Genomic DNA, 26394 nt, shown 5'->3' with positions numbered 1-26394 from the left:
GGTTTACTGACATTAACAGCCAACCCTGCGAAAAGCATATTAGCAGCCGGTTTAATAAACGTCATCATACCCGCGAGGCCTGTATTAGTATACCGTACAGAGTCATGAAATTGGGTAGTGCTTATGGGTCCGGCATTTATAGTGCGGTTTCAGTCACATGCTGAGATATCCAATTAGTACTTATATTAAATTCAAGTCTTCTCTTGCAACCATTCCATAGCCAAGGATTCATCTATTACCACTACAGTAATTGTGTGACCTTCCTTGGCGTTAAAACATGTTGACGTTTGGCCAAGCAAGCGACAGCAGCCCATCAGTGGAATTCTTTTTCGCTGGCTGTATAGCAGTCACCCTCTATAATGCCTTGGAAATCATTATTTTAATCTTTGTTACCTTTAAGAGATTCTCCGGGTGGTATTTCTGGAGTCTTTTAGTCGCAAGCCTTGGCCTAATCGTCGCCACCATTGGCTTCTCGACCTACTTCTTTGAAATAACCCCTCACACGTACCTTCAAAGCGCCATTACAATTGCCGGATGGTGGGCCTTCATCGTTGGGCAATCGCTTGTCTTGTGGTCACGACTTCATCTTGTCCTCCAGAGCCCCTGTATCCTTCGCAGTGTCCTGATAATGATTATTATCAACGCTGTTATCATTCTTATTCCCACGACAGTCTTAGCATTCTGCTATAACATCGTTCCAGTCCCGAGGGCAGTCGAACTCGGATATAAGGTTATGGAGCCCCTCCAAATCACCATATTCTGCGCCCAAGAGTTGATTATATCCGGGCTCTACATCTGGGGAACGGCTAAGATCCTGACATACACGTCAGAAGAAAGGAAACAGCGATTGATGGCAGAGCTCATTATTATGAATGTGGTTCTTATCATCATGGACTTCGTTCTTCTAGGCGTCCAATATGCAGGCTTTCGAATACTTCAAAATGTCCTTAAATACTTTACGTACAGCATAAAGTTGAAGTTCGAACTTGCAGTACTCGGCAGATTAACAAAGTTCTTCCAAGACCAGGAACTTATTCTTACTTCATGTAAGTTTAGCATATCAGGCTCTATATATTGAAATTTGGCTAATAGTAATTAAGCATTAAATTCTGGCATTACAAGGATAATAACCTAGCTATAGTAAAGTAACTATAAAGATAACGTGGTTGATAAGCATGCTGACCATCCAAGTATGCTGATCAAAAATCCCTCATCCTACATCTTAACCATTTGATCAATTAATTCTCAACCACTAAACATGCCTCAGCCATCAAATGAAGCTAGAATCCTTCTTGCACTTCAGGCCCTTCAAAATAACCCAAAGCTAAGCCTCCGACGCGCCGCAAAAATATATGAAGTTGGCTTCGGTACTCTCCGTAACCGACAGAATGGCATTCAATCACGAGACGCGTGGGTGCCAAAGTCACGGAGACTGACTGATCTAGAGGAACAGATAATAGTTCAATTCCTCCTTGACCTAGATTCGCGAGGATTTCCTGCGCGACTGCGTTTTGTAGAAGAAATAGCCAATTCTCTGCTTGCCGACCGTGACGCATCATCTGTTGGCAAGCGTTGGGCTCATAACTTCGTCAAGCGACAACCAGAGCTAAAGACGCGTTTATTTCGGAGATATGACTACCAGAGAACCAAATGCGAAGATCCGACTATTATTCGTGGCTGGTTTAGGCTTGTACAGAATACAATTGTGAAGTATGGTATCCGATCAGATGATATCTGGAACTTTGATGAGACTGGCTTTATGATGGGCCTCATAATGGCCGGAATGGCAGTCACAGGCTCAGAAAGGCAAGGAAGATCAAAATCAGTGCAGCCTGGAAATCGTGAATGGATTACAGTAATCCAGGCGATTAATGCGGAAGGTCAATCGATCGCGCCGTTCATCATTGGTGCAGGCAAATATCACCTTGCTAACTGGTACCGAGAAAGCAACCTCCCGGGCGATTGGGTTATTGCAACGAGCCAAAATGGGTGGACAAATAACGAGCTAGGTCTTGAGTGGCTAAAGCACTTTGATCGGTCTACAAGTAACCGATCAGTTGGTGCCTATCGTCTTCTGATCCTCGATGGCCACGAAAGCCACCACTCTGCTGACTTTGAGAGATACTGCCAGGATAATAAGATTATCACGCTTTGTATGCCACCTCATGCATCTCACCTACTTCAGCCTCTTGATGTTGGGTGCTTTGCAGTGCTGAAACAGGCTTATGGTCGACAAATAGAGCATCTGATTAGATGCTCTATAACCCACATTTCCAAGACCGAGTTCTTCCCGGCCTTTTATGCCGCCTTTAAAGCTACTTTCACAGAAAGCAATATCCGGGGGGGTTTTAGAGGAGCTGGACTTGCTCCTCTTGACCCAGAAGCCGTGATCTCAAAGCTTGATGTGCAGCTACGAACCCCAACGCCTCCTGGGGAGGTCAGCCAACCATTAACCCCATGGGTTTCAAAGACCCTAAAGACAGCAATTGAGGCTCAATCTCAGTCTGAATACCTCGAAAAACGAATCAGAAGACATAAAGGCAGCTCCCCAGAGTCAATAATAGAAGCTTTAAAGTCAAATACTAAAGCAACAAGGGCAGTTATGCATGAGGTTGTCTTATTGAGGAATGAGGTCCGAAATCTTCGAGATGCAAATGAGATACTAAGCCGGCGCCGGAGGGCAAAAAGGACTAGACTACAGAAAGGAGGGGCAATGACTGTACAGGAAGCATCGCAAGTAATTGATCAGATGGATGTTGATGCGCAGATAGTGGCCGAATCATCGAGAAGTGGTGGTCGAGGAAGGTCAGAGCGACCGGGTGGTCGGCGTTGTGGTGTATGCGGCAAGGCCGGGCATAATGCAAGGACGTGTCAGGTAGTGATTGAGACCTCTGGGGAAGAGTATGGTAAGTAGTTTTAATTGATCAGATGGTTTATTATGTTTTTAAATGGATTTAAAGTTTAGAGGCTGGAATTTTTGATCAGCATACTTGGATGATCAGCATGCTTATCAACCACGTTATACTTTTTAGTATTTATGCTAAATTATTCTGCAATACTCGCTATATTAACGCTTTCGTAAAGCTTAACAAGGGGTTAAGCATTACAGACAATATGGCGGTCGCTAAGTGAGCGCAACTGCATACCAGATTAGGCCTAAGACGGCGCCCATGATGATAATAACTGGAGGGCTCAAGTTGAATGAGTAGCCGAAGACAAAGCTCGATGCTGTCACAACAACCCACCACGGCTCCTGTGCCAGACTCGTTCCCTGCTGAAGACTTTCAGCAATATACCCGATTTGCCACAAGCGATAGACCGCGGTATAAATGAGTCCCACGGCACCGGCGTTGACACCCCTGAGAAGGGACTTAACCCACCTCAGACCACGGATAGCGCTCCAAATACCCATTGTACCATGAACTGTAATAAGTCCAGGAGCAAATATGCCAATAAACCCAAGCATTGCTCCAACGGCCGAATTGTATCCACCATTAAATGCTGTCAAAGCGCCTAGGTATACCGCAAAGTTGAAGTTGGGACCGGGAAAGCTCTGTTGGATCGCAAGGCCGATAAGGAAGTCGCGCGGACTAACCCAGCCTTCAGCAACAACATATTCGCGGAGCAATGGAATGACAACAGGACCTCCGCCAAAAATAATGGTCCCTGCAAGGTACATATTGGCGAAGAAGCTAAAAAGGTATGTCTTGACCCGCAATTTTCCACGAAGGACCATAATCACAATGAAGGTGATGAGAAAGAAGACAATAATTCCAAGGCCAAAGCTCCAGGAAAAGTTAAGGGACCGCTCTGGTGGGATAACGCGTGGTTCTGAGTCAGCCTCTGAATGTGAATTCTCGGTGATTGGGAGCGTCTGCGCATTGTTTTCCTGGCTCGTGCGGGATACCACGTCATCGTGTTCCCTGGTAGTGCCGAACGATGCAGCAGTGGTAGTGGCATTGTTGTCCTGATCGGCAGATCGCCCCTGTGGAAGTTCGATGGACTCCGGCTCTTGTGCCCTAAGCCGTTTTGTGGGGTTCTTCATCAAGCCGACTATAGTCTTGATAGGGCCATGAAGCCAGCGATAGTCATGGACGACGGTTGCACAGCCGGCCACGAACATCAGAAGAGGAAAGTACCAGAGCGCATTGTACAGAATCCCGGCCGCACCTCCAAGCAAGACGAGTATACGAGTTATTTTATCAGTGATGGCTTTTTCTGATAGTTGAACAGCAGCGACTGCGATAATGCCCACAGTTGAGGCGTTGAGCCCGGAGAGAAGTGCATAAACGGGTCCGGGAAGAGTGTCTCCAATATTGGAGACGCCAATAGAGAGACCATACATTCCCAAGGCCCCAGGCAAGCTAAGGAAGGAATTAGTTACTTCGGTAAGGAGAGTGCCTGTGTGTTTGCGGTTGCCTACCTCCAGATGAAGAAGCTCAGTAAAGCAGGAAGAAAACCATCATGAATCAGGTTAATGCAGTAGTGCATCTTGGTGCTGCCAGGGCCAGAGAAGGCCTGGCAGACGCTGAAGAGTTCCTGATACTGTATCTCGATCAGCGCTACTGTTCTTCTTGCAAATAAACCATAAAAAATAGTTGCTTACCACTTGATTGTCAATCCATTGCAGCTTATCGACGAATTTGTCACGGAACTAAGACAGGGGAGGGTATTCATTAGCGCTTGTCATTTCTTGATGCTTAGATGCGCCGCTAGGTACGCATCGCCAAAGAATTGTACAAGTACTTACGATCCTGAAATGCACTGGGGGGCCGCCGAAGGATGTGAAACCAAGGTGGTAATTGGTGCTGATGGTATTCCAAAACTTGGCCTTCAGATTAACAGGTCGCCAACTTCGCCAGGCCATACGGGACCGGACTGCCATCCTGAAATCGTTATAGAAAAGGGGTGTATGTCGAAAGTCGGCAAAATCTTCTGGGGACCATTGAACGAGCAGCTTTTGGAGGCTATCAGCAGGATCACAATCGTGGATAGATAGCATATTATGAGGTGGGAAATTGTATATTGCCTCAGATCTAAAAATTGGAGTGTTTTTGACTTGTGTAAGATCTTACTGGTTCACCCTAAATCATCCAAGTTGTCACAGGGGTTTTTTTACCCCCTTAATGTTGTCTTAGGTCAAGGTAGATCCAATCACTTTTTATCAGTAAGGTCCTGGCTTCCTGGCAGCTGTAACCGTAATTATCCCTTACCTAAATGAGGCCGTGCGAATGATAATGGTGGACTTACCTGTCCTGCTAAACGAGCAGAGATAAGTCAAGCACTAAAGCCCGGAGTTATTATCATTACGACGACTCATATTTGGGATTCTTATTCGAGCCTGGCAGCTGCGATTGTTACGTAGGTCACATTACAATATGATCTAGTGCTTCGATTCGAGGATCGACCGTATAGTTTATTCGATAGGATTCAAAATAGCTTTACCGTCAACTCCATCAGCAATCGCAAAGGTCCTCCAACCTGCCTTGGGAAGATCAATCGTCATATCTTCGCAAAGGTACTTCATGAATACGCCATGTGTGACAACAACAACTTTTTTCGGCATATTTGCGAGATCTTCGCTCCCGTGGATGGCTTGAACCGTGTCCCGCAATCTCTCTCGGAATCTTTTAGCTCGTGCAGCAACAGCAGAATCGTTGGCCGCGTGAGGACCATCCTTGATATACCAATCCTCAGCCAAGACGCTGAAGTCAAGGAGCGGAAAAGCTATCTCTAGCGCAGAACGTTTGGATCCAGTATCACAGGGAAGGTCGCTTCGCTCCTGTAGGTCCTGGTCTATAATGAGACGGGTGCCTTCTTCGTTGCCATTATTCTTGAGGTATTGTTTGCTTAGGATATGGGAGAAGCCAGCCAGTGTCGTCTGTAGGGTGCGCATGAGTGGAGAAGTGAATATTATGGCGATTGACTCTGGATGAGGGAACGTATCGACTAGGGCCGATGCTTGAGAAAGACCCAAAGAAGTGAGAGGTGGATCTCTTTGTGAGAAGTCTTTTGAGACGTTATGTTCCGATTCTGCATGTCGAACTAGGTAAACTAAAGGGGGCATGGTGCTTGTTCGAATTTTGAGAATGATGTTGCGGGAGGTATTTTGCAATGTGGAGGTTCTCCTCTAATAAAAGCGCATGCGGCGGGGTAGCTGTGACCCAACATTCGTACGGAGCACTTGTGCCCCAAACCCGACCAATGAAGATTCGGTTCAAAAGTTTGCGGCGCAGCACAGTCGCTGTTAGATTGGCGGCTGGGGAATTGTTGGATACGCGAATAGGGTTGATGTCCAATTAAAATGAGGTTGGTTTTCACATTTGGGGGTCAATCTAGTCCCCAAGAGCTTGTTTTTTCTTCTGTCTCCTTTCTGTCCTTCCAGGTGTTTTCCCCCGCCACCCGGTATTGAGATATCCGCCTGCCGTATTCCTCTATTCTATATTCTCGTGTTCCGTTCAATCTGATATTAAATGATAGAAAAGATACCCATAACCTGCAAGAGCTTCTTCTATCGTTCATCTTCCTCAATCTTAATGGCACCATCTGGGGCCATGACTTTGTACTCCTCCGGTGTCGCTATTCTGTACAAACTACCTTTCTTGTCCCTAGTCTACAAATAGAAACTGCCCCGCGGCTGCACCCATGATAACTAATAAGAGTGCAGTGTACTTATTAGTAAACTTGTAGAGAACCGCCAGGGCAAGCATGTACAGAACCGCCGCCGGGCCGACCTGAGCGGTTGTGTCAATTACCTCACCAATTGGCTTATCCTTCACCCTTTCCAGAGAGCCTACGATACTGGCCTTGAGGATCTGCGCCGCGATGATTGCTATAACGCCAATGACCGAGCCACATAGGCCGTCAAAGAAGCTAGCGAGGAACTATTTGCCGGAAGGTGGCCGTCAGCGAGGTTATTGCTAGACCTGTTGATAACGGAAGTGATAGTGACGAGGAAACTAAGGAAATCAGAGCTCCGCTTACCTTATTTCGAACCAACTTTTCCAACAACTCATGCCCCGCAATGGTAAACAGGAAACAGGGGAAAAACATTCCCAGAGTGATAATAATCGCCCCCGCAAACGCGTTGCCAATCGACCTATCCAAGTATGCGCCCTGAAAACCCACAAACGTTGCAAAAATAACCAGCGGTGCCGGCAAGATATTCCCAATGGCAATGCCATCAATGAACACGCTCTGTGGGAGCCATGCCCCCATCAAGACGGCCTCAACCTGCACAAACGGGATGGCTGTATACGCGCCGCCGAATGAGAGCGTGCCGGCCACAAGGCCTAGCACGAAGAGGTTGATCAATGACGGTGTCTTAGCGATACCGAGGGCCAACGACACTGGTGAGGGTACACCACGGAAGACGACATAGAGTGCGTAACCGACATATTGAAGGATGAAGAGCGCGGCCGCAGGGATCCAGAGGCGCCGAGCGATAAAAGTATAGATTATGCCGTAGAGTCCAAGGGAGATGAAACTATGAAGAAGTAATGGTGTCAGCGTACTGCCTAAAAGCGTCGTAATAGATTCGGGCGTCGGCAGAAAGCATCTGTTGTATAGTTATGTTTAATCTAGAGGTACGGGAATACTGACATGTTTATCCGAAGTGCGCCGTTGATGGCCGTGCAAATGGCTGCAATCACAAGAAACGGGTCCACTTTTCTCGTACTGTGCTTTCTCACCGAGTGGTCAGCTATCTTGTGAGTCGCTCTTAAGATCTGGAAATAAGTGTAAGAATCAGATGACCGAAAATGCGCATAGTGTTCCAATAGATGAGACACCTACCATTGCCGCGACGATAGGCTGCAAAGCCCGAAACGAAGCATTGAAGTACTTATTCTCAAAACCAGCTAGGGTATACAAATAACTAGCAAGTAGCATCAAAGCAAACCCGGGCAGGATGAATGCCATACCTGCAATAATCCCGCCTATCCTACCCGCAGACAAGCAACCGAAGAACATACATAATTCGGCAGCCTCAGGCCCGGGGAGGATCTGATAGACGGAGAAGACGCGCTGGAAGCGAGGGAGGGTGATCCATTTGTCCTGGACCACAAGCCTTTCTTTGATCAGGGCAATCTGCGCGACGGGTCCGCCCCAAGCAAAGAGGCCAAAGTTGTAGAAGAAGAACCAGAAAAGTTTCGGATACGATAGTTTGGGGACGTTAGAGTTATTTTCAAGGCCCTGGTCGTCTTCGGTACAATGTGTATCAGAGGCGGGTCCGCTGCAGTCAGGCTGAAAAGAGTCAACCTTCTGAGACTCTTCATCCGCTTTCTTGTCGTGCAACTTCGTCGCAACTGATAGCGAGGGTGTAAGTTCAGCCACCATTGAGAACAAAGGTGTTGGCGATTGTTTAGAAATCCTAGTCCTCTTGTCCTGCGGGTTGAAGAGAAATCTGATTACGGTGAGTAGCCCGCATCGCCTGGCTTTTATACGAGTAAACTTTTATGCTCTTCTAACTCTTGCTAGGGAATATTGAGAAAGAATGGACGGACAGGAAAGCTTTGATTGGCCAGTAGGCTACAACGGTACTCACCGTTCCTGGATATGCCGCATCCCAGGCCCACAAATTGAACCTAATAAGATTGGCTGACTATTTGCAAGCGGGTCGCTGATCAGGCTCAAGCGCAAACCTAATTTATCCCCTCAAAGCTCAGGTCGAGACAGAGACTACAACGTTAATTGGCTGGCGCAAAGCACTAATAGCAATCTTGCATGCATGGTTCAGCCCCAGTGTAGTATCGCTACAGTTTAATCATCTCCTGAGATTTCCATGACATTAATCAACCTGTCTCTAAGCAACCCTATCCATCATAAGGACATCTTAGTGCTTCGAATAGTCTCTGCGCCACACTTCCTCATCGTATTCCTCCATCAGGTCCGTAAACTCTCTGCCAGCGGCAGCCCAGCCGAGGACCCCCTCAAAGAGCGCATAACTTTCGATGTCCGAATCACCCTTTTACAAGCTTCGAAATCGATCGACCAATCGATTTGATCGATTCGATTAATCGATTCGATTTCGATTTCGACCGATCGATTACAAGTCCTGATCGATCGATTTGATCGTCGATCGGGTGGACCATATATAAATCGGTGAGGTGCAGGGTAGGCTGCCCTGGATTCTGCCTCTGTGTGGATCGCAACACGTCGCATGTCCCACAAAGCATTCCTGGCAGGCGCGATTGGTGGAGAGACGCTGCTGTTGAGAGCTTTCTAAGGAGGAAGGCGTCCCACCACCTTCCTTTTTAGGATTGCGCAGCTTCATTGCCTCGTCACGTGAGGCTCTGTCTGATCTATTTGATCGATCGATATCGACCGACTGAGAGGGCCGCTCGATCGATATCGATCAATTGCGGGTGACGATCGATATAAATCGATCGATCAGGACTTGTAATCGATCGGTCGAAATCGAAATCGAATCGATTAATCGAATCGATCAAATCGATCTATACGATCGATTTCGAAGCCTGCCCTTTTACGCCATCATGTGGCTGAATGGTGCAATTTACAGAATATTTACGAGAGAGGACTGATAGAAAAGATGGGATTGGCCGGATAAAATGAGGCGGCCATTACATTCAGCATTCGTCCTGTTCCGCTCCCTGCAACCTTTTAGTCCTTCTCGATGCATCCAAGAGACAGACTCTAATGCCTTTATACAGATAACAATTTTCGGAAACGCAATAGAAAGGTAACAAGCCTCCCCATCCGCTCTTTTCATGGGCTCTCCTGGCACTTGGGATCTTTTCTTGGTATTTTAAGGTTTGCGGGGTAATGTGATGGACGGACACCGACCCGATGATTCGCTGCCGCCTCGGTCGCAATAATGATCCATTTTCCTGATATGGTTCCGGGCGGAGAATCCTACTTTTGCTTCTAGGATATCATACCTTTATCTGTAACAGCATGGAAGACGAACAGAGGTATGTATAGCTACGTCATTTCAGACTTTACAATTAATTGTTGATTGTAAAATTTGTATTAGGAAGGATGAGAATGGCGAGTTCCTTGTCTTGATGTGTGAGAGCAAGAAGTTTCATGTTCGGAAAACTGCCCTATTCACACAGTCCAAGGTTTTCCATACCGCTTTTACTGGCCCATTTCAAGTAAGTGGGTGGCGTAGAACTTGGGGACTGATGGCTGATATCTATTTCAAGGAATCCTCCTCGAGAACTTACGAGATGAGCGAGGATTCTCTGTTCATTGTCAACAAAATGATTGAATACTTTAATAATGGGGATTACGATGTTTCGGCAGCACCCGAGATCGAAGAACAGAACATATCTGCGCTACAATTTCATGCAAGAATGTTTTCTTTGGCAGACAAATACGCAGTCGACAGTCTGATATCACTATCAGCAGCGAAGTACTTAGATAGGCTTAGAGATTCGGAAATTGTTGAATTTCTTGGATCCATTCCGGCTGCTTACGAACTGACGCCAAGTTATGTCAGAGATCTTAGAGATGAAGCCATCAAGTACGCAAGGATCAATCTGCCTCAGGGTCTGGGAAGCAAACCTGTTAGGCAGATCTATGAAGGCATCGCGGGTACGACTCCGGAATTCATAAAGGAACTTCTAGACTCGTATATGGAGACTCCCATGATAGGAAAATGCTGGGACTGCGGCCGTTATCAAGCATTACAGGGAGTACAAAGCCGCTGCTTGCAATGTGGCCATGACACTACCCCCCCAGCGTGCTGAAAGGAGAGGAAGAGATGAATTTTCTCAAAATGCGTTCTGCGATATATTGTCTCTCATTACGATCAAGATAACAAGGCTTGCCTGCTTCCTCGGAAAATCTACGTGAAATACGTGCCTTAAATGCAACACCAGTCTCAGAGGAGGGTTTCGTGCAAGACTCCACTTCGGGCCATGGGAGCATGAGTACACAACTGGGCTAGTTATGGGGCCGTCTTCTATATTATTTATGGCTCGCGCGGTAGCACTAGCATATAGACACTGGTTGAGAAGTACCAACTCTTCTTATGCGGCCCCCAGTGTACTGATGTTAACCCTAATAACACTTACTTCTCCTAAGAGGTGGCCACAGTTTCAATTATGTCGAAAAAAAACTAAGGCACCATATATCAAACCTCTGACAAGATTTCTCGGCTAAGTCTACTTGCCTTACATATGCGGGTACCTGAAGTGGCGCAAAGACATAGCATTTTCACCTCATAATGAGCCAATCAAACATTGCCTGTCCGTCTTTCAGAGACTGCTGGACTTGTATGCTGAGTCTTGTCTAGGAGAGACTTGTTTGTCATAATGACGACCGCCTCTTGAGCCTTGCATCGCGGTTCAGTAGACTCTGGGGATGATGCAGTTTGTAACACCGCTCCTGCGCGTGAAGTTCAGGGTGGGGTCACTTATCTCCGGGCTTGCTCGGACTCCTGCTTGTTCATTGGGCACGGTGATCACCTTATTGAGTGACCAAGCCTTTGACTTGTGTTTGCCAGGTGGGCATGTTAGAGGGTAACTCTCTATAAATCTGACGACTGGGTTCCACTGAATCTTCACTATCGTATGCATATTGCTCCATTTCGATCCGACTTGCGGTATCCGCAGGTGAAGACTAAGGGGGTTCTTCATGTAGGCGAAGGAGCTGGTATGGCAAGTACAAACCATGGAAGATATAAAAAGCCAAACAAACGAGCGCGACTAATACAAGTCTAGAGATACATCTCCAAATTTGCGATATTGCAGAAATGGGAATCGACGCACGCCATGGACGTCATCCCACAACCTTTATGTCTCACTGGGCTCAAAATAGAGGTGGCCAATGCTCAGGAGATCGAAGAGGAGTCGGTCATTTCTCCCCGGGCAAACATTCCTATTCAGAAAGTTGCACCCAGTTTTACTGCCTGTACTGTACAGGTAGATTACTCGATCGAGGTGATTGCCGGATTCACATTTGGGCGTAGTACAGAAATAAGTGTAAAACATACACACCGCGTGAACTAATCTTGAGACTAATTATTGCTCCTATTCAATAGCCGGCCAGGACTGTTATTAATGAAGAGATTCATTCTGGCATTGGAAAAGAGCCACATGCTGCAACGGCGAGAGATCTTGGAATATGTGGGGATGGCCGTCTAAACATTGTTCCCTTGAGGGTTGGCTGCTTGGAACATCTGGGTGCTGATAAAGCATTAAACGAGGGAAGATTGCCTGCATACAACAAATGCATACGCTGAATAAAAGCCAGTATTACCTCTGCCCGATCCATGCCGCCTCGGGAGATTGTGGTGGGGTGAGCTGGCCAGTATGGTTGACCAACCGCTCAGGTTAAGAGATAGGCTAAGAAAAGTAGGCGAGGTAGGAATGGAGTGCTATGTCCTTTGTATCAAGGAGTGAGCTCTTTTGATTGAGAGATTCAAAAATTGCCCTTGGTACAGCCAAATATGGTCTATCTGACGCAGGATCGTGTCGAGAGCTCACCCACACATACTATCGAGAGCCTCCCAAATAGTATTCCTTTTGACGACACACCGACCCTTCCCAGTCGAAGTGCAGCCACTTTCCAATGCTTTAGCAACGGTATCCATCTTCTCCTCAGATGTCGCGTAGCGCATGAGCATCTCATACGCCTTTCCGCATTCAACATCTCCCTCATGGTATGTAGCATCCTCAAGAGGATCAACAGACCCTGGCGGGACTGGGACCTGAGTAATATCTGTAGCAGGATTCTCGGCCAGACGCGAGAGAAGTTTGCATGGCATTGATTGTTTGTCATGGCAGGTTTGGCTGTGCAGCAGCAGGAGCCTCGCTCGTTTTGGGTGCTGGGCAGGTAGTCGCTGTATCGAAATCCGGACAGTTGGAGGGGTTTGGCTCGCTATCTAGTGGCTCGTTTGGAATTGATGGTATGCCGGTGCTCTCCGATATGTTTCTAGCCTGGCCAAGCTCTCCCTTCTCGTCGGTCTTGCTCGAAAAGGATATCTTTTCCCCTTTTATGGTCCCTCCTCCTCGGCCAGATGCCAATGTCACACGTAGCTTGGCCATCCGCTCTATTTCTCGCCTTCGAGCGCAATTCGCTCCATTTACATCATCTCCACCGGGTTCGCGCCTCGTCCATACGTTGATATCTTCGTCGGTGAAGCCAGCCAGCCGAAGGAGGTCCCGGAGCTGCCCGTTCTCTATGACGACCTCCCGTGCCGCCAATTGTACCTCCGTCGTTGCTTTGATCCCTTGCTCTCGCGCTTCTGCGACCTTTCGCTCAAGGTCCGACACATACTCTTTCTGGCGCGCTCGGTAACGGCGCTTGTTCTCTGTCAATCGAGATGTTTTCGCGATGCTGGAGGTTTGGGTCATGCACTGCAACATCACGTCAGCGGAGTCCACGCATTCGTTTGGTCTGGAAGCTCCTCGTCCAGTGTCAGACTAAAGGAAAATAGAAATTCGAGCCACTTGCCATCCTCTTATTTTTATGGCCAGAGTCGTCGACTTGCTGAGCTTGGTTGCAATTCGACACAAGGGAGTCATCGTCCAATTCACAGGTGGGGTTTTTGCCAACGTGTAGTGCGGGCATATCAGTAGTGCGTCCAGTCATGGCTGTAAGGAAGGGAGGCCGTGGGCCTGATCACTGGCGGGAGTGCCGGTATCGCGGGCCGTTTTGCTTGTGATGTCCGAATCAGTTCTCGCTGTCTGTTCGATGTTTACCCCCCTTGCCTGGACTTCCGTTGCGGTGGTTTCGTCCCAGCCTCTCGTCATGTGATTATTACGTGTTCTTAGCGTGTTTACGGCTGTGTCATGGCAGGGCATTGGAGTAGGTGGATAGATAGATAGATAGAGTTTATTACGCCCGGAGAACGAATCTCATAGGGCCAGTATGTACGCTAAGCCATTTACGATTCCTCCGCATTGATCCGGTCTGACATACAGGAAAGCCCTACTTCTCGTCCGAAGTCTTTTCCGTTCTAGCCTCGCTTAACTCTACTTGACAGGCCTGCTTGAAGACCGACTTCTCCAAATGTTTAGCATCCTATCTTCAGCAGCTAAAGCATGGTCTGTTAACTTAAGGCTGTTTATTATTAGTGCTTAACTGCGGTATTAATATTTAGTAATTTTCTGTTTCCCCCCTTCTCAACTTCCCTCTCGGCTCAATCATCCCGTCATCATCGCAAATTTGACTGCCGCTCGCACCGCCTCTAGGTTTAGGTATCCGCTTTAGTCCGTCCGAGGCCGACTTTCCGCCCAGAAAGAAGGAAAGGTTGCCCATCATATCTTATCCAACTTATCGCATGGCTTCACGTTCTATCTCCCATCTTGTGCACCGGAATAGAAAATGCTCCATCGCCTCTAGTGCATATCCTCACTCACACATATCTGATTCTGCGGCTCCTATCTTACTTAGGTAGCCGTTAATCCTCGCCATCCCCATGCAGAGCTGCGAGAGCACGTCAGCTTCTTGCCTCTTGAGTCTATCGTATAGTGCTTGCGTATGTTTGCCTGGTAGAGCCCGGTCGATCCTTTTAGAGTAGCCGCCTAATCTATCGGGTAGTCTCCGTTGCTGATGCAACTGCGCGACCACCAGCCTGGTTCGCCTAGAGCGGGCCTGGTATAGTAGCGATCGCGGAGTGCATTCTATTCTGGTTGCCTTTTGGGCTTGTCTCTTTGCTTCACGGCTCATGGTGAGGCTGTAGTCTTGGGACGGCACCCAGGCCATCTTAACTCTGTTGTTTCCCTTTCCCAGTCATTCAATGTGCTCATAGATCTGTCGGATGGTGATCTGGCCTGATTATTGCCTGGGTCGCACGATCGCCTTAAGTGACCACTGGCTGCTTGACAATACTGTAAGTTCTCGACGTTGCAGACCATCGGGCATGCATCGCAGTGCCATCGCTATCGCCTCCAGCTCGGCCGTGTATCGGTTCTGGTCGTCTCGCGACCCAAGGGTAACCGAATACCTGGCCACTGTCTGGAGTAGGTGGGGTGTCGCAGGGTAGGCATGATCTTCACGGCCTCAGGAACAATTGCCTTGGTAATAGCTGTATGCTTTAAGTAATTCTGCGGGATGGAATACCCCGCACAAGAAAGAACTCAAGAATCAATTAACACATTGTTGCTGCTGCTCATCATATTCACTTTAACCCTTTAAGCACGCTCAGTACGACATGGGGCTTGGGCGGTGAAGATCTTGTCAGGAACACTTGAACTGAATGCCAGGAGTCTTTTTTTTATTTCAAAAAAATAAGTTAGTGTAATAAGTTGCGCAACACCAAGCGATCGAACAAATATTATCACACACAGACAGGATGGATGGCTGACAACAATCGTGCAGAAGATCCTTAGTGAATCAGGCAATGAGTGACTCTTGATTTTCTATCTGAGGGAGCACAATTACCAGGGGGTCTGTGATGTACGTACCTCACAAGGCCAACCCCCAGGAGGAGGGGGCAACCTTATGAAATATCTCGTGCCCCCGGGTAAGCTGAACTAAATTCATGATGGAGATGGTACTGCCTTGCAGGCAGTGGTATTATGACTGGCTGTAGCCTGTCAAGCCGTGATATTGGTCTACTACATGAGCGAGCGGGTTGATATTGACAAATATCGTTAGCAAACAAGAGGAGGGAAAATGCGTCCGATGCCATAATGCTAAGTACACACCCCACGAGTTGCTCGGACCCGTAGAAGAGTAAACCGATTCCATTACCAGGCTGAGCAATGAGCGAACGATCCACTATCTTGAAATCACCACCTCCCCGGCCCGTGTTTGCAATTAACCAGTTGGCGCGAACATCGGCTGGGTGCTGTGTCCCGTCGAACAGGTAGTGGAAACCTGGCTCCGGTTGAGCGGGATTTGGCGGTGGTAAGACATGATCGCCGAGTCGACGAGCCAGCGCAAGTCCTGTAAGCATTCGATTCGGTGAACCAATTGTCGGAAAGAGTGCAGGTCCAACAGCGCACGCGTTCTTCACGCTGTGGAACTTCCCGTGGGCATCTGTCACGGATGTATTCGGATCATCTCCCATTTTCAACGTGCTAGCCTGATGGTGTGTGGTCCCAAGCCCATCGCGGCGACCATTCGGGTTGACCCCATTCCGAATGGCGTACGGCAGGTCTCTGGTGAGCGCCGTGGCAGCAACCCTTGAGGGCACCATCCTGGCTGGGTTGCGGGCGATCACATCGATATTATGCCCAGCTGCCAAGGCGACTGCCAGTTCATCTGAGGCCTGGTCCAGGGCGTCCCACAGCTGGAGATATTCCTCCAGAGGGTGTAAATTTACGTATGCCTTACGCTCGCCATAGTCGGTCTGAGATGGGTCATGATCCAGCGACACGTTACTCTTTGGATTGCCGCCTTCCATCTCCCCGATGCCGCGGATCGTAATGACAACGTGTGAATCAGAAGCTAAGAGATGCTGATAAACAGTGTCGATGTCTGGCGGTTTTCGAAATAATTCGGCTTTCGAATCCGAGTTGATGTTGTCCAAGCCGGAGGCGGTAATTTGCAAGTGGAAGTAGCCAACTGTACCGTCCAGTGTGCCATCTGCACGCTTAAATTTGTGCTTACCTTTCACCAACAGTCCCAGAGGTCTGTAGGGCTTGAACTGTGGGCGAGAGCCTGTCGAGTGCTATGCGTGGAATGCGGAAGTCGATATTAGAGCGCTGATGGGCCATTAGGTTGGACCCAATGGGTCCCTGTTCGCCAAACGAAAACAATGCCAGACGGGTGCTTTCGATCGTGCCTAGGGCAATGATAACCTTAAAATCAGGCGCGATGGAAATTGGACCTCGCTCGGTCAAAATGCCAGTAACGCGTTTACCGTCAGAGTCATTCGCTACGCTCAGACGTGTGACGTGACACTGTGGCACAATCATGAATCGCTTGCTCACGTCATCAAGGTACGACTCCTTCGATGCCACGCGCGCAGCTTTAATCATCAGCGGAACGGCGCTGAACTTGTTCATGGGGAAGAACCCAGCATGCTCAGCCCTAGCCTGCACGGCGAGTGGTGCCTCGAGCTTGAGCTTCTTGCGCAATGTTTGCTCGAGATCTCTGAGTTGACCAGGATCTGGGGGTAAGGGATTAGGTAAGGGGACGCCAAGCAAGGCCGCGAGATCTGCCAGTGTGGGCCGAGTATCTAATATCTCGACTGGTGGAGCGTCGGGTAAATGCGCCAGCGGTACAGCTTCAGTTACTCATCCAGACTCCAGGATTGTGTAAACCTGATCTCGCAGTGCACTATGTAGATCGCCGAACATGAAGTCGTTCATAGATATTACGCCTATTTGCTGACCGGATTGACGAAAGTAGCCATTGTTTCCGTTTGGTAGTCTCGCGCTGTGGAGATCGCCCAACACGGTTTTCGGCCAGGCTTCTGCTGGCGTCTGGGAGTCGAGTGGGCGAGGAGACCAGCCACCCTGTAAGACCGATCGGCCGCCGACGCAGTACGCCAGTCCGTATGCGGAAAGGTTGCGTCTCACATGTGGCGTCTGAGCATTCCCATCATGCTTTATCGAAACGCAGTTATTGGTTGGGCAGGTGTGTCAAGCACAGATGAAAAGGGAAGCGACTGCAAATATGCTCCACCAACACCGAAAGGTAAGGCGGGACTTTCAGGAGACAACAAGCCTAATTGTAAGGAGGGCAAACGAATGCGGGGTTTAACTCAGAGCTTAGGCATTCAGGCAACGCTGCAGGGACGTACAGACTGATGTCTCTAACCCCCCACATCATTGACACAGCCAAAGTGGAAGTTGTTTTCTGTTTAACGACCTTTCGGGAGAGTTCCGCTTATCTTTCTTCGTCCCGGCTGGCAAGGCAGACGCAGGAGGCCGACCACCATTAGCGCCGTGGCCAGTGGGCTTTAGGGATGAGATTGATTCTGTAGCTTCTGGTGATTTCAAATAGCTTTTCAGAACCGATTTTTTATCTCAAATATCTCTAAATTTCTTTATCGTGGTACATCACTTCATTTTACGATGGCCTTTGCCTGCGGTACATGCTGGAAAACATGGTCTACTTGGTGATCCCGTGACCAGCATGTAGCAGACACTTCACATGAAGTCCCAGACTTTGAATGCGAGACCTGTGACCGCTACTTCAACAGCCAGCGTGCTGTTGAGAAATAAACAGGGGTACACGACAATTAGGAATAGAAGAGTAGGGATACTATCCCCTACGCCAAATGGCTGCTTGTCTCTCCTCAATCTAATGTACCGAAATGCACGGTCCATGCAGCCTGGCCAATCACATAGCACAATCTAATCTCGACAACTACATCAAAAACAAATCACCAAACTTCAAACTTAACGCAATACTGCAATTTGGATTTATATCAATTTATATTTTGGGAAAATTCATACCGAAATGTTATCTTTTAATACATACTACTTTGGGCTATTTTACTTAGCAGCTTTCTTTACATGTTGCCCCCCCTTTTTTTCATTCAATGTTGCCCCCTATGGTTCAATAGCGTCATTTCATTTTGTATGTGTTTTTCAATCATGTAGCCCCCTACATGGATGCTGAATGGTTGATAGTTTTCTAGTCCATGATCGGGTTCGCGTTCACCCTTGTTTATGAAACAAAGCTCACAACCGACGAATTTCCAATCTTCGGTAGTTTTATGGATCCAGCTAAGCCGATCGTTGAGGTCCAGAAATGGAGCTGCCGTGAAGGGTTGATTGCTAACGACCCTGTCGGAATCGCCCGACACAACGATCTCCACTTCATTTTTGTCCAGCGGCCAGATCTCGACTTGTTTACTTTTAAGATAGGAGACTATCATCTCATATTCCTGGGCTGCCATGGAGTTTCCAAAGTCACACATATGACCGAACATGTGAGTTGTAGACTCCTTCTGTGAGCTATCTGTCAAATTTGCCATGGAAGACAATAGCTCCGCGAACCGATTAGGTCTTCTCTTCACCGGGGTTTGGTATAATGTGGTTGTGGCACGATGTTTGAGTGAGCTCTGAACCTGCCGGTCCCTCTTCGAGGGCATGGCACTAGATAACGATACCGTCGGAGAAGACTGAGGCGGTGACTCAAACGGATTGTCGTGAGATTGGTCGTCGAGATCCACTGCATCTGGTGTGGTATGTTCTTGTCTGCCTGAACTTGTTCCGACGCGCATCGACGGAGATACACATCTGCTAGGCATATGCAAGAACTCATGCCAACGAACCGACACCCATTCGTAGCGTTCGAGCAATTGGGGTTGCAAATGCGTCGGGAAAGCTCCATCGAGCCCATATGTTCTTGCTCGTTGTAGCGGGCGATGGCCGCTCGACCAAGCAAAAGTAACCCCGCGATCCGCCTTATCTGTCCGGTCGTCGAATCGGTTGAAAGGCTGGCTTACCTCCCGAACATGCCTATCAGTGATACCGATACAAAGCTGTCGCAAGAGTCGCAGGTTGACGCCTTGGTCCCAGACCTCGTGCGTGAATCGCTTGACTATTCTGGTGAGGCGCTCGGTGGACCAACGTTGGCTGTCAAGATTTGGTCTAGTCCTGAAAAAATATGGCGAGCATTCGTTCGTGTAGGGTTCGTGCTCTCGGGCAAGCATGTCCACGAAAGGACGGATATACACAAGATATGTATATAGTAACTGTCCGACCTGAAAGGGAAAGAATCGGGCAACGATGAACTCTCTGTTTGTTGAACGCTTTGCCTTGTGACTGCGAGTGACATAGATCATGAAGCTATTGTATACGTAGAAACTTCGCTCAGCAGTTCCATGATTGCGAACCCGGACTTCCAGTAAGTCTGGTGAGCGAGGCTGACCACCGCATGTCATGAGCATAAGATCGGCTAAGATCTCGCGCAATGCTTCTTCCTTTTTCAAAAATGCAAGGATAGCACCGCGATGCCATTTTCCTTTGCGCGAGAGTGGGCTTGCTTGACTGGTGCAAGCTTTCAACGATATCTCCAAATAGGCTTCTGTCAGATCGTTCTTCGGATGACTAACGAATGAGAATCCGTGTGTCGTATTCGAGATGTCGTCTTTCACGGAAGAAAGGTCACAGGGAGGTTTCCATCCATACATCAATTGCCCAGAAAGAGTTTCCGCACGCTCTAAAAGCGTCATTGGGAGACGTCGGAACTGTTCCATATTGACCGAGATTTCGTCTTTGTATGACACAGTCTGGCTATCATCGCTCCATCTGAGAAGGAACGCGGGCGTCTCTGAGCCAGCTATTGCCCTTCCGTATGCGAGGAGCGAGAAGAGTTCTTCGAATGGCGACTGTGATCCGAGAACTAGGTATTCCAGCCTTGTTTTCTGTAGCAGTGGAACCTGGCCTGTCCGAGGACGTCGTGTGATTCCAAGGGTAGCATAACCTCGTGCTGGTAAGGCATACTCGAGGAACAGAAGTCGTTGAATGTATATCAATGCCGCAAGGTTAGACGTATACGACCTGGCCGGGAGAAAGCTGTTGAGATCGGCTGTGAATCCAAGAATCCCACTAAAATATACCAACAGGGTCGACGCCGGTCGCCCATCTATGACTTCTTCGGTACTGAACTCCATAATCAGTCCGAATAGCAGTTCCAACACTTCTTCGACCAATGGTGATGTCATCCCATCCGATTCTCCTAGCGTACAAGTCTCCACTTTGTGATCGTCAATGTCGTCTTGCTCAAGTGTTTCGTCATCTTCGTATTCACTATTTCCATCATCCATGTCGTCGTTTTCCGAGCCCTCAAACCCCAATGTGGCATCACTTTCATATCCACTCGAGATTTTGTCGTCATTGTGCCTTTCTTCATCATTGCTCTCTTCATCTAACTCATCTTCAATGTCAGTCGTGGTAGATGACTTGATTGATGTCCAGAAGCCCTCAACCGAGGTGTTACACTGCTTCCAAATCTCGTGGTTCCACAATGCCGATATTAGACGAATATGTGATTTCTTGAGCCGTATGCCGGCTTGACGCCGTCGGATGTCTGCAGGTAGGTTGAAGGCTCGAAAGACCATCGCAATAAACCTTTTAAGCACTCGAATGTACTGCTTCCTGCTAGCGGCCTTCTCCACAAAAGTGAAGGGCTTGGCGTAGCAGACGTGGGGTCGTACGCTACGTAGCCAACATAACAGGCTCCTGCTTGTTATCCGCGCCGTCTGCTCGCAGCGGTCCATCACGGCGTCTACCGCAGCGATGAGATTAGCGATTCTGCTTTCATCACCAGCAGAACTGATTATCTGCCCTTCGGATCCGATATAACTAGACAGGCTCATGTTTGCTCCCAGCCGGTCCTCTCAAGCCAGGGCTTTAGATCTGTGAATATTGTGTTTTGGGGACCGCTGTTCATGCCAGTTCCATCCGGTAGGTCCATTTCTTTTAAGAGTCTCTGTCTTCCCTGCTCTCGCTCAAAGATGTCCTTGAGATGGTCGTGAGCTTCCTTACCACCGACTGGTCTGACTGAGGACCCGCCGTATTCAACAATCCAGTAACGTCCTCCAGGAGGACTCTTGGTCCACGCTTGCAAGAACGCAGGCTCGTACATGGCTTTTCTTCGGACCCCTAGTCGAAGCCTCTCCTCCTCATGGTTTGAGGCCACATGACGAGAGATCACTTGGGAGCTCGCCGTGCGCTCAGTACAGAATTTGCATATATATCCATGAACGAGACACAAGTCCGGATCGTAGGGTAAGCCGTCCTTTCGAACACGAGCTTCAGATGGATCCCGTAATTCTTGGGTGCTGGCGCTCAAGAAACGGGTTAATTGACGGCGGTCCGCAGCAGTCACTTTGTGTTTTCTCCGAAGATGCTCGCTAACTTGAGCCGGATCAGAAGCGAGAGCGAAGCGACAAGTATCGTGGCAGCATATGAGAACTCGAGCACGAGATTCGATGGATAGCTTCAGTCGAGAGAGCAGCGTATCATCAGCCATTATGGCTTCTATGTCAAGTGCACGACCAGTACAATACAATACAATACAATTTATTACGCCCGGCGGCCTGTTCTGACCGAAAGGGCACTAGTCACTAATGCTTACATACAACGCCTGCTTTTCGTCCTCGTTTCCCCAAGCCCATGCTGTGCCACACATTGCTCAATTTGTGTCCGCATTTTCCTAAAGCCCATGCTGAACCTTGGTTTTACACTATCAATCTGAAATTCGTGTCCTCAAGCCCATACAGCGCCTGCTCCTTGATTACTCTTTTCCTTTCTGTTCTGCTGTGCCTTGCTTCTCCCACGTTTTAGCAGCATTACCGGCGAACTAGCTTGAAGGCTGTTCTTCAAGTGTCCAGCGTCCTATCTACGGCGGCTGAAGCGGCGTCCGCCTCTGTGCACAGGGTGTTTAGTATAGGGTGTGAGTGGGTTAGTAAGAGTAAGTAGGTGAGGTTCTTGCAATCTGGCTTCAATATTGTGTGTCGAGTCGTCCTGTGGCTATTGCAAATCGTATAGTTGCATGGACTGCCTGCATGTTTGGCGTCCACTTGGCGTCATCTGATGGTGACTTTCCTCCTAAGTAGAACGAGAGGTTCCCTCTCAATGTCTCAGTGCACTGCAGCATCTCAGTCCTGTGCGCTGTCCATTTCCTGCATCGAAAGAGAAAGTGCTCTACTGTCTCTATCGCTTGTCCGCATGTGCATTTCTGTGACGCTGCTATGCTGATCCGGAATAGGTATCCATTTAATCTGGCCATGCCTGTCCTAAGTTGTGCTAGCACGCTGGCTTCTCTCCGTGACAAGCCATCGTAGAGCAATCGAGTGTGCTTACCCGGGAGCGCAGCATCAACCTTCTTCGAAAACTTCCCAACATTGTCTGGTAGCCGTTGGTTTGCACGCTGGCTCGATCGGGCTATATTCAGGGTCGTCGATCGCATTTGGGGAAACTTCTGAGCCGGGACGGCACCGTCTTGGCTCGCACTTCGCGCCTCTTTCTTAGCCATTTTCAGGAGCCTGTGTTCAGCACTGGTGGGCATCCATATGACAGCCACCACGTTTCCTTTGACCCTCAATACATTGATGGAATCATATATGCATTTAACATACTCTTGACCGGACTGCTGGCGAGGGTTTCGGACCGTGAGCACGGCGGCTTTGTTGCTCGCCAACAGTGCCACGCTTCGATACTCAAGGTCGGGTAAGTGTCTCAACGTGTAAGCCATCGCTGCTAGTTGTCCGGAAAATGGGTTCTGCTCCGTCCTCATGCCAAGTGTGAAAGAGAAGCGTTCAAGCTTCGGCCCTCCTTGCACCGATGCAGGAATCTCGATGACCCCGCCGACTCCGACTACCCCATTCCGCGCCGAACTGCTCACTGCAGCACGTACCGCCCATCCTAGATCTGCTTGCATTGTCCCTAAACCATCCCCATCATCCACTATAGTCTGCACCCGTTCTACCCAGGGTGCCAACGTGAAAGGGTTGATCGTTTCTAGTTCTTCCATCGGGATCTCATTGAGTGCCACTGCTACCTCGTAGAATGGCGACCGATTGTATCTTCTGAACTTTCGAATGCGAGATGTAGAGCTTCGGAGAGGGTTGGTTGTCGGAAGAGTATGTAGATCAGTCCACATCTTGATGGCCCGTCTCCAGAACCGTTCATGTGCGCTGGCGATATGCGCCTCTGCTTCTGCTACGCTTGTAGCCACTGTGAGGAACGTCCCCACGATTGCATTTGCCCCAATCCTCTGGACCCGGTTGATAGGGCTGGCTCTTCTATACCTGCAGGCGTGCATCCATACGTTTGAGGCGTAATCCACGACCGGGGCCACCGTGGCTGCGAATAACTGCCTCGCTGCCCTCGGAGTAAGACCCCTGAGCCTCTGCAGCTCCATCGCAGCGTTCAATCCCTTGGCCGCTGCCCGTGCTATGTGCTCTTTGTATTTGAGGCCAGCATCCATAATCATGCCGAGAACCTTGACCTGGGTCTTGGGCCGAACAAGCTGTCCCCTGATTGCAAAAGGCTCTGAGTCGGACTTGTATGCTTTCCGCGTGAAGTGTATGATCGCCGTCTTTTCTGTCTCGAACGTTGCGCCACTTCTTCTCTCCCAGTCTAGAGCTTTCTTAATGATCCCTTTGATCCCATCGCGGTTACTTTCTGCGGTTGGACCTGTCACCCAGGCAGTGAAGTCATCCACAAACGCTATCGCTCCCCCGTAGCAGTCGATGCGCTGCTGTACGAGGTCTGCATTGAAGAAAAGAAACAGGATCGGAGACAGAGGTGAGCCTTGTGGGAGCCCCGCTTGTGGTAGACTTCGCATCTCGGTTGTCTGTCCGTTGATCTGAATAGTCGCTGTGCGATCCGAGCAAAAGGTTTCGATCCAGCGAAGCAGATCCTCTGGTATGCCCCTTGCTCTCAGTCTTTGAATGAGTCTTTCTTTGCACACTCCATTGTAAGCTCCTTTGACGTCAAAGCTCACCAGGCTAAGGATCCATCGACCCCGCCAGGCGGCATAGATCTGCTCTTGCAGCAGCATCAATGCCTGCTCATCGGAACGTTGTTTGCGAGCTCCAAAGTGATTGGTTGGTAGTAATCCGTATGTTTCAACGGCATGCGAGATCCTTTCTGCGACGACCGCCTCTAGTATTTTGCCTAGCGTGGATAGAAGCGAAATAGGCCTCCATGCCTTCGCGACCGAATAGTTTTCCTTGTTTGGTTTCTTTAGCGGAATGATCTTGGCATGTCTCCATTGATCCGGCAGCACTCCATCTTCCAGCGACGCACGGAAAAGCGAGAAGACTCGGTGCCTGACAGAAGGCCAGATCTGTTTCCAGACTAGAACAGGTAACCCGTCTTCACCAGGTGCTTTCCATGACTTCGCCGCGAAAAGCTGTCGCTCTACCTCCTCCATGGTGATGTCCGGCATGGTGATGGCAGATCCGCGCTGGGGTCGATCCCCTTCCTGCTCGATGTGCTCCGGCAATGGAGGGAAGAACGTGATGAACATCTCCTCGGCCTGTTCGATGTTGTTGGTCGTACATGTGCCGTCGACCCTCGTGAGTTGGGGTACTTTTCCAAATGCTGTATCGTCTCCAGACTTGAGATACTTTGCTGCCTTCCATATGTTGTCGTTATCGGCTAAAAACTCGTTCCAATGCGTCTTTTTCTGCTGTCTGATGGCATCATGGTACTGCTTTGCTGCTCCTCTCGCCGTGTCCTCAAGCTCCTCGCATACTCGTCCCGCACGTCTCGATGCTCTGGCACGGTTCCTCCAGTGTGTGTATATCTGCCGAAGTTGTGTGAGGTCTGAGGTCCACCAACGCTTTGCGTATGGTGACGGCTTAGCTCTGGGTGTTAGCGCGCGGACTGCCTCCAGCACTACTGTCATAAGCCTGTTAGTCTTCTGCTGTACGGTGCCTTGTTCCGGGATGGACTCTAACGCCTCGGCAATCCGGGCGTTGATCTCCTTCCATGGTGCGTTCTTGAGCAAAAGTCGCTCCTGGGCTTGCGGCATCGGAACAGAGACGTCGAATTCCGTCTCGATAGCACGATGATCGGATCCGTGCTCCGTGCCATGTATCATACACTTGACAGTCGAAGACGCTAGATCTGCCGAAGTAAGGATCAGGTCGACTGTTGTCTCAAAATCTCCACCGCTCCACGTCTTCGTTCCTCTCGGGAGCAGGCTCATAAGTTCAAATTCATTCATAAGATTGATGATCTGATCCGCTTCGCCTTGCCTCGTCAAGGATATGTCGTCTCCTCCCCATAGCTGGTCGTGTCGGTTGAAGTCTCCGACAACTACCACGTCCACCAGTCTACCGGCTTGTCCTCTTACGTCTGAGATGACCTGGCGCAAAGCGTTGCAAGTGCCTTGTAAAGCTTGGGTGTCTCCTCCTGGCACGTAAACCGAAACAACCAGAACCAGCCGCTCAGGGAGTCGCAAGATGGCTGCCGTCATATCCGCTGTCTCAATCGGTATCTGCTCCGCCTCCACATCCTTGTTTACCCATAACATGCTTCGAATCGGCCACCGGCCCTCTCTCCAAACTGTGGGGACCATCTTAACCCATCTGGGGTGCCCCATAGGGACCGTTAGTAGCTTGCTGTCCTTTTGGTGTGCCTGGGGCTCTTGGATCGCTATTGCTGCGTAATCTTGAAGTTGCTTATCGTTCATGAGGCTCTCGTGTACCGTATCCTGCTTTCTCACATTCAGTTGAATCACCTGCAACGACTTACTCATGCCGCCTGGGGTGAAGTTTCAGGCAATTTCTACTGAATGACTCATGCGGACCGCTGCAGAGAGCGCACTTGGGTATCTGCGCCCGGCATTCACTGTGATGGTGGCCCACGGTGGCGCACCTTGCACATACTCGATTCTTATTGCACGAGAATGCCTTGTGACCGAGCTCTTGGCAATTATAGCATTGTTCCGGTCCAGTGGTCTGCTCAAATACACTCGTATATGCCGATTCACCTGCGACGAGAAAGTAGTGTTCCTGCAGTAGTCTCTTGGCATCGCTGCTCTTAGTTAAGTAGACTA

General features: G+C 49.1%; 8 protein-coding genes across 8 annotated transcripts; 1 reads left to right on the top strand and 7 right to left on the bottom strand.

The window, feature by feature from the left end:
• Positions 1 to 3043: 3043 nt before the first annotated feature.
• FOXG_14390 (uncharacterized protein) lies at positions 3044 to 4885 on the bottom strand (the record flags this gene model as incomplete). Its single annotated transcript, XM_018394452.1, has 4 exons — positions 3044 to 4364; positions 4424 to 4545; positions 4607 to 4654; positions 4751 to 4885. 4 exons carry the CDS (start codon positions 4883 to 4885, stop codon positions 3125 to 3127), a joined length of 1545 nt encoding a protein of 514 aa, XP_018254606.1. The 3' UTR covers positions 3044 to 3124.
• Positions 4886 to 5416: 531 nt separating this feature from the next.
• On the bottom strand, positions 5417 to 6067 carry FOXG_21708 (uncharacterized protein; the record flags this gene model as incomplete). Its single annotated transcript, XM_018402055.1, has 1 exon — positions 5417 to 6067. One exon carries the CDS (start codon positions 6065 to 6067, stop codon positions 5417 to 5419), a length of 651 nt encoding a protein of 216 aa, XP_018254605.1.
• Positions 6068 to 6608: 541 nt separating this feature from the next.
• FOXG_14389 (uncharacterized protein) lies at positions 6609 to 8337 on the bottom strand (the record flags this gene model as incomplete). The annotated part of the gene is made up of 4 exons (XM_018394451.1): positions 6609 to 6884; positions 6985 to 7486; positions 7603 to 7727; positions 7795 to 8337. The coding sequence occupies 4 exons, from the start codon at positions 8335 to 8337 to the stop codon at positions 6609 to 6611; spliced, it is 1446 nt and encodes a 481-aa protein (XP_018254604.1).
• Positions 8338 to 9915: 1578 nt separating this feature from the next.
• Positions 9916 to 10712, top strand: FOXG_14388 (uncharacterized protein; the record flags this gene model as incomplete). The annotated part of the gene is made up of 3 exons (XM_018394450.1): positions 9916 to 9932; positions 9995 to 10115; positions 10167 to 10712. The coding sequence occupies 3 exons, from the start codon at positions 9916 to 9918 to the stop codon at positions 10710 to 10712; spliced, it is 684 nt and encodes a 227-aa protein (XP_018254603.1).
• Positions 10713 to 12743: 2031 nt separating this feature from the next.
• FOXG_21707 (uncharacterized protein) lies at positions 12744 to 13334 on the bottom strand (the record flags this gene model as incomplete). Its single annotated transcript, XM_018402054.1, has 1 exon — positions 12744 to 13334. The coding sequence occupies one exon, from the start codon at positions 13332 to 13334 to the stop codon at positions 12744 to 12746; it is 591 nt and encodes a 196-aa protein (XP_018254602.1).
• Positions 13335 to 15452: 2118 nt separating this feature from the next.
• On the bottom strand, positions 15453 to 16925 carry FOXG_14387 (uncharacterized protein; the record flags this gene model as incomplete). The annotated part of the gene is made up of 3 exons (XM_018394449.1): positions 15453 to 15495; positions 15621 to 16482; positions 16535 to 16925. 3 exons carry the CDS (start codon positions 16923 to 16925, stop codon positions 15453 to 15455), a joined length of 1296 nt encoding a protein of 431 aa, XP_018254601.1.
• A 1481-nt stretch (positions 16926 to 18406) lies between these two features.
• FOXG_21706 (uncharacterized protein) lies at positions 18407 to 21097 on the bottom strand (the record flags this gene model as incomplete). The annotated part of the gene is made up of 1 exon (XM_018402053.1): positions 18407 to 21097. One exon carries the CDS (start codon positions 21095 to 21097, stop codon positions 18407 to 18409), a length of 2691 nt encoding a protein of 896 aa, XP_018254600.1.
• A 95-nt stretch (positions 21098 to 21192) lies between these two features.
• On the bottom strand, positions 21193 to 21852 carry FOXG_14386 (uncharacterized protein; the record flags this gene model as incomplete). The annotated part of the gene is made up of 1 exon (XM_018394448.1): positions 21193 to 21852. The coding sequence occupies one exon, from the start codon at positions 21850 to 21852 to the stop codon at positions 21193 to 21195; it is 660 nt and encodes a 219-aa protein (XP_018254599.1).
• Between the last annotated feature and the right edge of the window lie 4542 nt (positions 21853 to 26394).

The sequence above is a fragment of the Fusarium oxysporum genome, chromosome 15, assembly GCF_000149955.1.
Source record: "Fusarium oxysporum f. sp. lycopersici 4287 chromosome 15, whole genome shotgun sequence".
NCBI lineage: Eukaryota > Fungi > Ascomycota > Sordariomycetes > Hypocreales > Nectriaceae > Fusarium > Fusarium oxysporum.
Note: the sequence above shows the minus strand (reverse complement) of the source record. Positions and strands in the feature narration are given on the sequence as shown.